The 14,389-nt window shown below is 43.8% G+C and overlaps 1 protein-coding gene across 1 annotated transcript in view; it reads right to left on the reverse strand.

The window, feature by feature from the left end:
• The window catches only part of ctnnb1 (catenin beta 1), a 29,594-nt gene that overhangs the window by 10,979 nt on the left and 4,226 nt on the right, over positions 1–14,389 (reverse strand). The window contains exons 2-9 of the mRNA XM_022254161.2: positions 11,074–11,133; positions 9,687–9,842; positions 5,519–5,636; positions 4,849–5,102; positions 3,916–4,154; positions 3,080–3,281; positions 1,958–2,102; positions 1,422–1,525 (exon numbers count right to left, since the gene is read on the reverse strand). Of these exons, the coding sequence (XP_022109853.1) occupies positions 1,422–1,525; positions 1,958–2,102; positions 3,080–3,281; positions 3,916–4,154; positions 4,849–5,102; positions 5,519–5,636; positions 9,687–9,842; positions 11,074–11,088 (1,233 nt within the window). The 5' untranslated portion in view covers positions 11,089–11,133. The remainder of the gene's footprint in view (positions 1–1,421; positions 1,526–1,957; positions 2,103–3,079; positions 3,282–3,915; positions 4,155–4,848; positions 5,103–5,518; positions 5,637–9,686; positions 9,843–11,073; positions 11,134–14,389) is intronic.

Below are 14,389 nucleotides of genomic sequence, written 5' to 3' on the forward strand. Positions count from 1 at the left end.
ACCTTCATTGACGCCCGAGTATTTTAGCCAGGCCTGCAGCCTTGCAAAAAGAGCCCAGATTGTGCAGTGTTACTGTAACTTTCTTTTGTTCACGAACCTGGCTCAGTGCACTGCTGACCTCTTTTCAATAGGGGCCAGATTAGCGTGCAGCGGTGCTGTGTGGCTCATCGCTGCGATGGTGGAGCGCTTTTGTCCCCGGTGGTAATCCGCTTGCTATAAATGCCCCAAACCCTGGTATACGGTTTCAAAACAAGGCTGGACTATCACCACTTTTGAGAGTGAAAAATGTCGATAATGCCCAGAAGCCTGGTCTTTTGTTCGGAGTACGGTCTTTTGTTACAGGGCCCTGTTTCCTTTGTCCGAGTTTGGAGACCCCGGCCACACATATAAAGCATAGGTCTCTGATCCCGGAGTCCCCGGCAGGAAGTGGTTAATTTTGCTTTCTTCCCAACAAAGTAAGAACTTTGATTTCAAATGATACAAGAGATTTGCAGACATGTCAGGCGTTGGTGTAACTTTCACACTGTATGTACCCAACTCTATCAAATAACAGTGACATTAACAACCCTGATCATGTGAAGCAAGGACAACCACGGCCAAGCCAACTGATCCTGTTTATGTGGGCAGAGAACAAATAAACACGGTCACATGATAAATTCCACTGGGAGGGCCAGCTTTGTCTGGTGACTCAGCTACAGTACAAGAGTTCACGGCGGATGTGGGTACCCTCCGATTGCAAAAGCCGGTACAATTTGGCCACAACAGTTTTCTGCCATCACTGGGGTGATATTTATCCACTTGCTGCCAGGGAACCCCGTTTCAATCACCATGGGTTTATACGCAGAGCCAGGCTGCCCGAAATGGGATAAAAGAGCCGGTCCGTGTAACAAAAGACCGTACTCGGAACAAAAGACCTGCTGCTAGGAATTGCCATCAGTTTTCGGCTTGCATTTTCGAAGGTAATCCGTCACTGTTTTTAAACAGTATACCACTGTCTTGGGCATAGCCCGCCAGAGGATTAGCACCGTAGACTAAAGTGCTCCAGGGCCCCATTGATGAGCAACACAGCACCGCTGCATGCCAATCCAGCCGCATTTGAAAAGACGCCACTCGCATTCTCTGGGGACAAAGGAAATTACGCAACACCTCACAATTCTGGGCTCTCTTTACAGGCGGCAGGCCTGGCTGAAATACTCGGGAGTCAATGAAGGTAGCCTGTCAGCTTAGTGTAGCCACCAAACAGTCATTCGTGTGGGTGTAAACGTCCATTCAATGAAATGATGAATTTTCGAAAAAAAATTTGATAACTGAAAATCTTGAGAATCTCCCGTATGTGTGCACTGCATGTTTTAAAAGCACCCGGCAGCAAGTGGTTAACTTCCACGTGTACGGCTCATGCTGTCATAAATTGTTTCACTCACCATTCTGACAGCGGCATCTGACAGATTACGCAGGGTCCACAGGCAATTCTGTACCAGTCTGTTGCTCTGGTGCCCAAGCTGCATGCCCAAAGCCTGCATACCACCTGTTGGAATACGACAACCCAATCAAGCTCAACCACCTGTCGGGCTACTATTCAATCAGGATGAGACCAATCCCTTCTTCACTATTTTAAAGGCATTTGGATTGAGGGCCTCAAGATCCTCGTAACAGAAACTGACACTGCTCACTATGCTGATATTCCTGACCAATCAGCAAGGCTCCAATGCATTAATGCAAAATTTCTACTTCTTGCAAAAAAACCACACTTCACGCTGCCCCTTTTACCTTCCCATGAAAAGAGTCAAACAGTTTAATTGAGAGGCTCAACGCATCAGACAAAGATTAAAAGCAACACTGCTCATTACACTGGTATTGCCAACTGTCACCATCGGACAGAGCTCGACACCAAGTCATAAGATTTCTAATTCTTGCAGACAATCAAACTTTCAGCCTATCTTCCCTCTGCAGAACTTACCAGCTTCGACGATGGCTGGCTTGTTGCTGGGACAGACAGACAGCACTTTCAGGACACGGCTTGTTGTCCACAGCAGCTTCTCGTAGGTGTAGGTACGCATGATGCGGACCAACTGGGCTGGGCCTCCACTGGCAAGGATGATGAGCTACAGAAGAAGAGACGGAATAATGCATTATTCTTGTGGCTTGGCCCTAACTCCGTTCAGGTGCTCCCGAGGTTAAAGCCAACGGACATCAATAGCAAAGTGTGAAGCACACCGAGCCCCACACGACCCACCAGCAAGAACGAAGCACAAACGAATGATAAGCAACAAATGACAACACAGGGTTCCTGCACCTAAAGGATGATTCAATACCATGACTCTTCCATGACCAAATTATGAAAATCCATGACCCAATAATGGACTCTTCAGACTTTCAAAGTTACGAATAAAATCACTCATTTTATGCACTTAATTCTGATAATGGGAATCACACACAGTGTTTGAAAAATTCAACGACTTTTGTTATTCTTACAAAATTCCATGACTTTTCCAGGCCTGGAAAACAAAACAAAATTCCATGACTTTTCCAGGCCTGGAAAACAAAACAAAATTCCAGGACTTTTCCAGGCCTGGAAAACATAACAAAATTCCATGACTTTTCCAGGCCTGGAAAACGAAACAAAATTCCAGGACTTTTCCAGGCCTGGAAAACATAACAAATTGCCATGACTTTTGCAGGCCTGGAAAACATAACAAATTGCCATGACTTTTGCAGGCCTGGAAAACATAACAAATTGCCATGACTTTTGCAGGCCTGGAAAACATAACAAATTGCCATGACTTTTGCAGGCCTGGAAAACATAACAAATTGCCATGACTTTTGCAGGCCTGGAAAACATAACAAATTGCCATGACTTTTGCAGGCCGTGGGAATCCTGACAACAATAACAAGGAGACAAATATCCAATTTCAAAACAAAGCACGATCAGCAAAGCAAACAGCAAATGACTCCAGAAATATGATGATAAGCAAAGAAACAATGAAGATGAATCACCAGTAATCAAGAAAAGACACTTTTCCCTTGGCAAATACTGCCTTTCAGTCAGAAAGGCTTAAAATATCCTCTGCAGGGAGTTTACCTTGCTCTCCTGGTTGCCAAAGGCCAGAATCTGCAAGCAGTCTGTGCAGATAGCCAGGAACTTGACGTTGTTGCGGGCCAGGAGCATGACCATCTTCTGCAGGCCTCCTGCCAGGCGCACTGCCATCTTGGACCCTTCCTGGTGGAGCAGGAGATTGTGCAAGGTGGTGATGGCATAGAAGAGGACCGACTCGACAGTTGAGCTGTAACGAAATTGAAAATCTGTCTGTCAAAAGAATGTTTGAAACTACTAACAATGCTGCACAAAAAATATTTGAACTTGGATTCAGAAGCTGAGTAGAATGAGAACATGAGTAACTCAAAACGTCAAAATGTAATTCAACTGACAAAAATTTTGCATGCGACAGATAAATTAAACTAAAAATAAATTAATGAATTCAAATGAATTATGGAAACATGGGGTACGAACAGTCCAGATGGAGTTTTTATCTTCGATAACCAAATCCCCGACTAGGTTTTTTTTCTTGGAACCCGAATAAACACTGAGATGATACTTCTGCTGATTGAAACAAAATGTAGCTCAAGATTTTGTGTCACTTTTTCGCACACCAGCCTGGGCACAGTGCAGTTATGCTGTTCCCTACCAACCCTTCGTCCCACTGCATTCAGCAGCTTGAAGCGGCACCTCGTCTCAACGGTGTAAGATGTTTTTTTAAATTTTCTTTGAGGTGAGGAAGTTGCTTGCAGACAGACAAGTGAGACCAGATATTTCAATAGTGTACCATTTACACAGGCGTCTTTTTTTTCTTGCTAATCATCAACAGGCACTAGTGATTCTCACTCGCCGCTTTTTGCCTTCCGACATCTGCCACTCACCTGAGAAGCTTAACCAGGGCCGGGATCCCGCCGCTCTTGAAGATGGACTGCAGGCCGGCGCGGTGGTGGGACAGATTGTGCAATGTTCCCACGGCGCATCGGGTGGTCTCCAGGTCATTGGAATTGGACATGGCCCGCACCAAGGCCGCCACCACCTGGGGGGAGTTCATGATGGCGTGGCGGCTGGCCTCCTTCTTGGACAGCTGGTGGACCATCATGGCAGCCTGGCTGACCACCACCTGTGGGTGACAAAAAGAAGAGGTTATAGTGACACAAGCTGTACCTAACAAGGGCTTCCCTACAGCAAAGGCTACGTCTACTGCTCAGCTGCAGCTGTTTACAGAGAGAGTTGCGACTGAGGGTTTAAAATGTAGGAACCACAATGGTGGATTACCGGTATGTGTCAGTGTACGTATCGCACACAATAGCTGTTTGCTGCAGTGCACACATAATGAAGAGTCATTTTGGTTCCAAAGTCTGAAGCTGACGCTACTCTCTCCGTATATGGCTCTGCTGTTTGCATGTCCGAAAATATCTCCAATGGGCAAAGACCCGGACCTAGCTCTCGGTAATAGACTTGGATGCAGCCTCACTTTGAAAGAGTTGATCCCCAGAGACATGTCTGATAAAGTCTTTCACGATTCCGAACAACAATGGATCTAGACATCGACTTTAAAAAAAATTTATGAAGAATTATTCTGGATCAATGTAAAGGAAAGAGAAAATTTATCCCAAGTAGTTACACACTAGAAAAAATCAAAGGAATGCTCTGGTATGACGAATGCAATATCCTGCCCACGCCAAGGGTTACTTTTTCCAACAAAAACTCAACGGTTTCCCCTTTTCACGCTCTGAATACAGACAAGGATTGAGCCAAACCAAACTCCACTCTGAATGAAACCAATCTGGGGGGACAGGAGTGGCTTCATCTACCTGGTCCTCGTCACTAAGAAGCTTGGTGAGCTCTGGGATGGCGCGCGTGGCCAGATCGGCATCATCCTGATAGTTGATGAGATTCACCACGGCGTGCTTCAGCATCTGGGAGGGCTCAGCCAGGCGCTGCACCGAAGTCTGGTGGTTGGGGTCAAACTGGGTGGACGGGATCTGGACCCCTTCCTCCAGCGTCTCGGGGAACATGGCGGCGCGCACACGCTGTGATCGCGTCTGGTTCAACTGTTGATTCATCTCTGCAAATTGAAGGAAAATGAACAACAGTTCAATTGAGTTACTGGGTAGCTGGCTTACAGTTTTTCCCTTGTTCATTACATTTGAAAACTAACATACTGCACAATCTCTCCCTTGAAATACCTTGAAGCACAAGTTTCCTACATATCTTTCAATATAAACTTATGAAGCCTTCAATTTATCACAGGATCTCTGTTACATAGGTTCATTATATCTCCAAAAGTACAAACAGTCAATATTACAGCACAGCACCACAATCAAATCATGCATGAACAGCGGCTACGCCACTTTAAAAATCATTAACTGCCATCCAGCATTGGCATGACCGATGACGAGAAATGGAAATAATATCATGAATATTGATGCCAATTAGAGTCAACCTGACAATGGAGATGGTAATTGGCCGAGTGGGACTTACCATCCACCTGCTCCTGCGTGTAAGCCTGTCCGTAGCTACTGTCCCAATCAAACATGCCCTGGCCAGCACTCATCTCGGATTCTTCATCATGATGGCTCTTGCTGCTGACAGATGGGGCCTACACAATTCACGAAGTCACCAAAGATAAATATAGTTAAACTGACACTTTCTATCCCATAGTGAGAAAGTTACATTAAAATTGTTGGATTGGGGACAGGTGGGATAAGAATAACACTTTCACACAAGGTTTCTCATGCTAACTATTTTACAACAATAAAATCACTATAAAATTATGACCTGTAAGGGCAAAGATCCAAAGTATTTTTCCCGTTCGGACACGCTCGGCCACGTTCCTGCTGTTCCATATGGGGATTAAATAAATCCAACAATAGGCCTGTTTTCCAGCGGTACAACTCCCAGCTTTGGCGAGTGCCAAGGGAAGGACCAGAGCTCATTAGAAGTTCCACTGTGTGCGTCCTTTGTGATGTTAACTACCCGTTCAACCGCATACATGCACGCCCGCGACAGCAGCAGTGTGTGAAACATGGCAAGTTATGATACATACACAGCATGTACAATGCTGATGAAAGCATACGTTAACACAAAATTTGCGATGGTAGGGCAATGTTTCATTTTGAATACAGGTTGACTCTGGTGAATTCCACAGTGGAGGCTTCATATTAAACCACATCGCATTTGCATGGTGTATAAACATGTCTTGCAACTATGGGAAAGTGGACTATGCCACCGTTAATATTTTCAGAAAATAAGCCGCGGATTATATGCTGATTCGGATGCTGAAAGATATCCCTGCAGCTTATACCAAAGATTCTCAAGCACTGTGAAGCAGCAGCACTCTAAATCAGTCTTGGGGAGAAATCCAGTATTGTAACCAAGTCTGTGTACCATCAACACTGTGCACTTTTTGAAACAATTCTTTCATGTTGTTTGTTATTTCTTTCCACGCACACCCCAGAGAGACACACACACCACCTTGCTCTTGTGCTTAAAATAAATAAACTAGAAAGGCGAAGCCGCCATGGCTCGCTGCTTGTTATGAAATTGAATTTCTTTCCTGTAACAACTTGTGTTAAGAGATATCCAAGTTATACAAATATGGTTACTAAATTACAGGTGTATACTAACCAAGCTTCATCCAAATTTTTTACAAGATTGGTTGGCATACAACTGCAATACAGATGTAAAAGATATTTTATCGACTTTATCGATAAAATTCATTATACTCTAGGAGAAAAAACCTAGTTAGTGCTGTGTGCAGACTGTGTGTTGAAAGATGGCTGTCATTTAAACGTAAATCAACAAAGACCACCAACAAGGGAGATACGGGTACAAAGGCTTCACATCCTCCTCCCCATCATCCTATCCATCTCCTACTCTGGACCCCTCCCCATCATCCTATCCATCTCCTACTCTGGACCCCTCCCCATTATCCTATCCATCTCCTACTCTGGACCCCTCCCCATTATCCTATCCATCTCCTACTCTGGACCCCTCCCCATCATCCTATCCATCTCCTACTCTGAACTCCTCCCCATCATCCTATCCATCTCCTACTCTGGACCCTCCCCATCATCCTATCCATCTCCTACTCTGGCCCCTCTCCATCATCCTATCCATCTCCTACTCCGCCCCCTCCCCATCATCCTATCCATCTCCTACTCCGCCCCCTCCCCATTATCCTATCCACTTCTTACTCGCCCCCTCCCCATCATCCTACCCATCTCCTACTCCACCCTGTCCCCATCATCCTATCCATCTCCTATTCCATCCCTTCCCAATTATCCTATCTATTTCTTGCTCCACCCCCTCCCCATCATCCTATCCATCTCCTACTCTGCCCCTGCCCATCATTCCCTTCACATCTTACTCTGGCTGTCCCATCATCCCACTAATCCAGCCCAACCATTACACCAACCTTATCCTGCATTTCATCCACTTCCTACATGCATGTACTTCGTCCCCATGATCCTCGTCCTACAGATACCCCTCCCCCCAACAAACATACTAATCTGTCACTTGAAGCACCCCCCATCCCTTACCATTTTCTCACATACTGTACATGTACATTTGTATGTGTCTAAACACTGTCTATACATATGCAAGTACATGTACATTACAGGAGTGCTCAGTACGTATGTATATACTACAGGGTTAGTACACCATACAACTCAAAATAATAACATTCAACTTTTATAATTTTTTTCATTAAATTCACACATTTCTCAGCATTAATACCATATGGACTATTTAAATACTGATGGAATTCCAAGAGGAAGCAAACAAGCACTCAATGGCACATTTTAACACCTACGGACTTGCAAGGAAAACATTAACATTTGAGGACGGCCGGCCGGACGACAGACAGAAGACGGAAATCGGTATTACACAGGCTCGCACTTGCTTCCCAGCTCGCCAAAAATTAGATCATAAATAGTATCTGTGTTTCCATTTGTCTTTTCATTCCCTTGTCTTTCCTTTTTACACTTTTAAAATTCAAGTGAGATTTAGCAAGCACATTCCAAGCACTGCCGAAGAACCTTTGTCCATTACAAACAGCGGCTATGCTTGGAGGGTCAACATGAGAGCGGCACGTGAGTGCTGCCATTGGGCAGGCTGTGGCAGCCAGGCTTTAGCCATACCATGTGGCCATGTGCAAGCTACATTTGGGCCGTGATAGCAATCAGGCTTGCTTTAAAGGCAGGACCGGAGTCAGAGGCAGCATGTAGGGAGAATTTAGAATGTGAATGTCTCATTCCAAAACGTTGTCTACTGGTACCTTGTTTTCATGTTGCATAGTCTCAAATGTATAATGATTCCAACCATACAACTTTTATTCCATCGTGTTGAATATTTTAAGAGTATTAATAGTACACAAATATCGTCAAGGTTTTTTTTTAATCACGCAGTCAGAATTCTTGCTACCTCATGTTACAAACGTGGGATAGTGCATGTAGTTCTTTTCCAGCCGTTTGAAGAAGTTTCTTCCATTATACTTTCAGACTTTCAGATACTTTCAGAATTTACTGTAGGCAGTACAAAGAATAGTCACTGCATTTGATACAACGAATGATACAACATCTAAGAATACGCACGCCTAGCTAGGCCTCGTTGAGATCGCAGCGTGTAGCCTGCACGGGTTGGCCCGGCCACACAATGAAAAGACGTTAACCAAGCAGCCTGCTTTCAAGTTCGCAACCTACAGTAAAAGGGTCGGCATTGATCGTGCATACTTTCCAACCCATTATGTGGGGGCGCCAAAGAGTGTGTTCATTGTTTTCAACAAACCATTATCATAAAGTCAAATTTAGTCAAGTCCAGGTAAGTCACATATCACGTGCCTTCAAGTCCAAAGTCATTTATTTCTAAGTCAAGTCTCAAGCAAAAATAACAACAAATAAAAAATAGCCACTTAGGCCGAGTCAGTAACTCGAGTCAACACCGAAAAAACAATCATTGGTGGTATCGAAATAAAGGCTATTTCAGGAACAAGTTTTATTATAAATGCACATATTACTCTACTTTCCTAGACTTCTTGATTTGTTCATCAAATCAACTATCAATTGTTGATCAATGGTAAAAATCTAAATTTATCTGCCAACTACATGCATACGTAATCTGCAAGACATATAAGCCTATCGTAACCATTTTCCGAGACTCCCTATGGCAAGCATTTCTTTTTAGGATATTAAATGTGAGGTTTCCAAGTTCCATCGTCATAGCCACACAGATCTATTGTATTGACATCCAGAGGGCATCAAGTGTGACCATTTCTTTGAGCTATTGCTATGCAGTTTCGGGCTTGATCCCGCATTCTGAACAGGGCCCGTGCAAACACAAGAGTACGGGGGGGGGGAGATTAAGAATAATGGACCCATTCCACCGGTACGCCCACGTCGGACCGCGAAAAATATTTTTGATCTTTGCTCTAACTATAAAATCCTTGCACGCGTTATAAAATTCACAACAAAGAAATGGTTATGGGAGGCCTCTGGCAGCTTCTCTTTATTTCAGTATCAATCCTAATTATTTCAACCGTTCACTGCTCTAGAAACTCCATTCACTTCTGCAGAATAGTCAAGACGAAGGGCAATAAGCCCTCAAGACAAAGATACATGTAGCTTAGTTCAAGAGCAAGTTTTGAAGTTACCTGTGTGGTCACGCCGCTCTGTATCCCAGAGTCCATGCCGTAGCCGTGGTGCTGCCAGTCTAGCGTCTGTTGCATGGGATCTTGCTTGGGCAGGTCAGCCAGGGCCGGGCTCCCGTAAGCACTCTGACCAGCTGGACTAGCCGCAAAGGGCTTTTGCTACGTGGGCAAATCAAACAGTTGCAGAAACTGTCAATACCAAAGTTGGTGCTATATTTCACTTGCTTCCAGGAATTCTTCTAACAAAAAAATTTCTACCAGACAAGCCAAAACCTGGCATAAAATTTTTGATGATTACAAAGCTAGCAATAGATGTAAATTGAATTTACATTAACCCTAACAGCAGAGTATCCATCAAACTCTTTAGCAGGTATTGGAAGGTTTTGGCAGGTTTTGGTACCATATCCAATAAACTAGTTGGATTTTGTTGGACTTGGTATCACAGGCCCAGGGTGATGGTGTTAGATGTTGTGTGAGTTGGGACACATGGGGGTCATTGTGTGCAGTGTCTGGCTCGCTGACAAGTGTTGGACTATGCTTGATTTTGTCAGGTTTGGTATTGCTGCAGTGCAAGTCATCCTATACTGCATAGACCCATCCAAACCATATCAGGGTAATTCCACAAACTAGGGGTCCAAAAGTGTGATATTTTTGTGTCCCTTTAACATCTGACCTTTGTTATTTGACATGGAAATACCACCGGAATTGATTTCAAACTATTACTATTTGTTTGGCAGGTGATCTGCATTAATTCATCACTCTTGGAAATTTGAAAATGATTACAAAATCATATGTCAGATGTGACTGGAACACACAAAAAATGGACCCCAATTTCTGGAATTACCCATCACTCCAACTCTAACAGGGTCATATTGTTGAAGTTAACAGCTACCTGCTTGTACTATTACATAGACAAGTGCATGTATCTGTTGAAGTTTGTTGGGTTCGGTATCCTGAGTGTAAGAGGGGTTAGGGTCAAAAACGTCATTTCTCTCACTTTGTTTAGTCCAATGCAAATGCAGCTTAACCCTCCTATGCTGAAGTCACTCTTTGGGTCACTTGGTAAACACCTCAAGAAGCACAGCTGTGTTGTGTTGTGCACTGCACCAACAGTCCCTCACAGGAATATCAGATTGCACTTTTGTGCTGCCCAACAACTGTGCCTCACTGTTTCATGTGCATAACTGTGCGGTAAACCAAATGCAGTGAAGAGGACTGCACAGAAGACCTTGGGTCATTTTGTGCTGGCAACCAACTGTGTACACAGTGAACCTATGCATGTTTGTGTTCCATGTAGAAAATACACGCACAAGAGTGACTGTGGGCACTCGTGCATATTTGTGCTGTAAAACCAAAGGAGGGTTAACGCTAAAGCACAAAATCTACTTACCCTCTGCGCTTCCATTGTGATCACGTTTGCAGTACTCCTTCCCAATTGCTACCCACACTCCTATACGAACATGGAAGGGTAAAAAAAAGAGAGACCATTCAAACATGAATCAAAATCACCTATATTTCAAAATGGTAAAACATGGGTTATCATGAATTCCTCAACTGGTCAGTGATGAGCTCATGCTCAAGTAAAGCCCTGAAGACCATGGCAAAAACAATTGTGCCGCTGATCACTACATGGAACATACAATGTCTTACATGTAGATGCACGTTCCGTGGAGCAACAGCAACGCTGCACCCCAATCTGCTAACACTGAGCTAAACCATCTTTAAAAAAACCCATATCTACTAAGTAACTTCGGAACCTCTGCCTTTGCAATTTACAAAGTTGATCAAAATAAGTCTGTTTTCTTGAGAATATGGCAATCTTGTTTGAACGTAATTTCTCCTCCTTTGATCTCTTCAAGCTCAAAGGATAATATCTTACAATGATACGGAGTGACATGTTTTGTGCATGTAAATGCACGAGTTGCTTTGCCAAGGAAATTCTAGAGCTACATGTACTACAAGTTAACTTTGAGCATTCATGATCAACATCAAAACCAACACGAGCTGACGTTTTCCAAAGGAAACCTACACCTGTCCTGATACAGTAAGTTCTTTAAACCATAGTTCATCCACCTTCTAACCCAAACATATGTAAGCTAATATGTAAATCCAGATACGATGTACAGCTACTGCACATAAGGAAATGAAATGCAGGAACAAATTAAACACCTAAAATCCTCCCACGAAAACCATCCTCTGTTTGGAAACTGAATAACCACCTACTTGGCATTTGATTACTTAGTCTATGCATAATAGCAGTCGGTATTATAAACAGAGCGATAAATGTACATGCACTTGCACTGTACACCTACAGGTACATGTACGTCTGGCAAGTACTTGCATTCCACTGCAATGACTGTACACATACTTGTGCATTTCATATACACAGTGCATGCGGGACTGGACAAATGAGGTCAATGCTGGTGGTAAATACTTCGCTTTAACATTCTGACAACCGTTAAAAAAACAATGTAGCCCACGTTACACAAGCTACTCAGGCTACAGAAATAAAAGAGATTAGCATAGCTCTACTGGTGCTGGGAGTAACTGTGGATCTACTCTGTACATTTACAAAGACAGAAAGGTTCATTCTTGGCCAGGAAAGGGTGACATTACATCTGTAAGGCTTATGTCACCAGCCACAGGGCAAGGTTTTCCTAGCTGGTCCATTCCACACATTTTTAATCAGCTGGCCACAATACATGAACTGGCACATCCAATGGCTCCATTGCAGTTACATGTCGCAGTACCCCGAAATGTGTACCAAACAACAATTTCCTTGCACCTGTTTCAATGGGTCCTCACAGGAGCCCAGTGTACACCTCTTTAGGGGTCACCAAAGGTCAAGCAGACATGCCGCCCACAACCACCCAGACACAAAGGCTGAGTTCGGGCGGCTTGTTCTCGTATGTTCACTACAGCTCAATTTGTTGCTCGAACAAACAACCGGTTATTGGTGGTAGTTAGTGGCAAGTAACATGCAACATGGCGGCGTCCATGTAAGTTATTCGAGAGTTAATGTTTGGATGGGCTGAATTCTTTTCTATTTAAATAAGAACATTGATTTCTATGTTATGGAAAATAATTAATGTTAATTTTGCAAAACTTCCCATTCACAGTCTGTGGCTTTGGAATCCATCTCTAAACTTTTTGCAGCTGTTCAAAGTTAAAATTTCACGAAGCTTTTCGTGCGCTCCTGTAAAATCCTGATGAGGAGGTGGTGTGTGATCCAGTCACATGAACAGTGTTCTTGGTCGTGTTCTCGCCATTCGAGCGAGAGAACAAGAAACCCATGTCAAGAACAGGCCGCCTGAACTCGACCTTTATGCATATGGTCGCGTCACTACCAACAAAGGTGGAGTTCGGGCGGCCTGTTCTTGACACAGGTTTCTTGTTCTCGCGCTCGAACGGCGGGAACACGACTCAAGAACACTGTTCTCAGAACAGGATGACACATCACCTCCTCGTCAGGGTTTTACAGAAACACACGGAAAAACTCGTGAGATTTTGATTTTTGAACAGCTGCAAAAAGTAGAGAGATGGCTTCCAAAGCCATAGACAATGGGAAGTTTTGCAAATTAACATTAATCATTTTCCGTAACACAGAAATGAATGTTCCTGTTTATATAGAAAAGAATTCAGCCCATCCAAACATTAACTCTCGAATAACGTAGCCTACTTGGACGCCACCATGTTGCAATGCATGTTGCTTGTCACTAACTACCAGCGATAACCGGTTGTTTGTTCCTGGCGTTCGAGTGGCCGACCCATGAACAACAAATCCAGCTGTTTGTGAGCATACGGGAACAAGCCGCCTGAACTCGGCCAAAGAGGGTTGTTAGTCAACACTAAACATATGCACAGGTATATGTACATGTACAATAAACTCTAAGTTGACATCGCGTAACCCGTCATATCGTCCAAGTCAGCCGTTTGACAAAAGTCCTGATCCTCTGTAATGCATTTCCATTGAAAATTTCATCTTTAAGTCGGCATTTATTTGTCGTCATATGTCGGCATGTTTTTCTCAGTTCCTTTTCCACAAAACCACAAAAATTCCTTTGTGTAAGTCGGCATCGAACAAAAAATTGTGCTTCAGTATCGGCTTCCTTCGCGAAGTTGCCAAGAAGTATCAAGTGACAAGTCCTGTGCGTGCGTGGCCAGCATGAGTACATCAATACCAGTAACCCCTCTAGTGCTACATGTATGTGCTCTGTCCATTTGGGGGGTCGCCTTATTGAACGTAGTCTGGTTCCCTGCCCAAAGATTCCCGGACAACCCAACTTCATCTCCATCTCAGGCTTCCTCCCTGAAACAAATCCCTGATTGTGGGCCTGAAGGGTTTAAATCAAATTGGATTATTGAAAGTTTTTGCTCTCTTGCATCTTATATGTTTTGTGGCACTATTACCCTAATTAGTGTGCTTACAGCTTCAAACTCAGGTAGTAAAAAAGTTGAAGCCTGAGACGGAGCCAAAGTTGAGTACTGGAAAACGACCTCAATAATGATTCGTTGGGTAGTCAGAATCGTCAGGTCTGGTATCCAGACTATATGGAACGGACTTAACCAATGCACGTGTGTGGATGAGTGTATGTTTTCTGAACCGTAACTGTATTACGTACATAATGTACAGACTGCACTGCCGAGTCGTGATGTGATATGCAAGTGGCTTGCTGTCCTTGCTTCGTCCTTAGGGGAACTGATCA

Source organism: Acanthaster planci, linkage group LG03 (assembly GCF_054643075.1).
Source record: "Acanthaster planci isolate LZ-2023a linkage group LG03, COTS_SCS, whole genome shotgun sequence".
Classification (NCBI taxonomy): domain Eukaryota; kingdom Metazoa; phylum Echinodermata; class Asteroidea; order Valvatida; family Acanthasteridae; genus Acanthaster; species Acanthaster planci.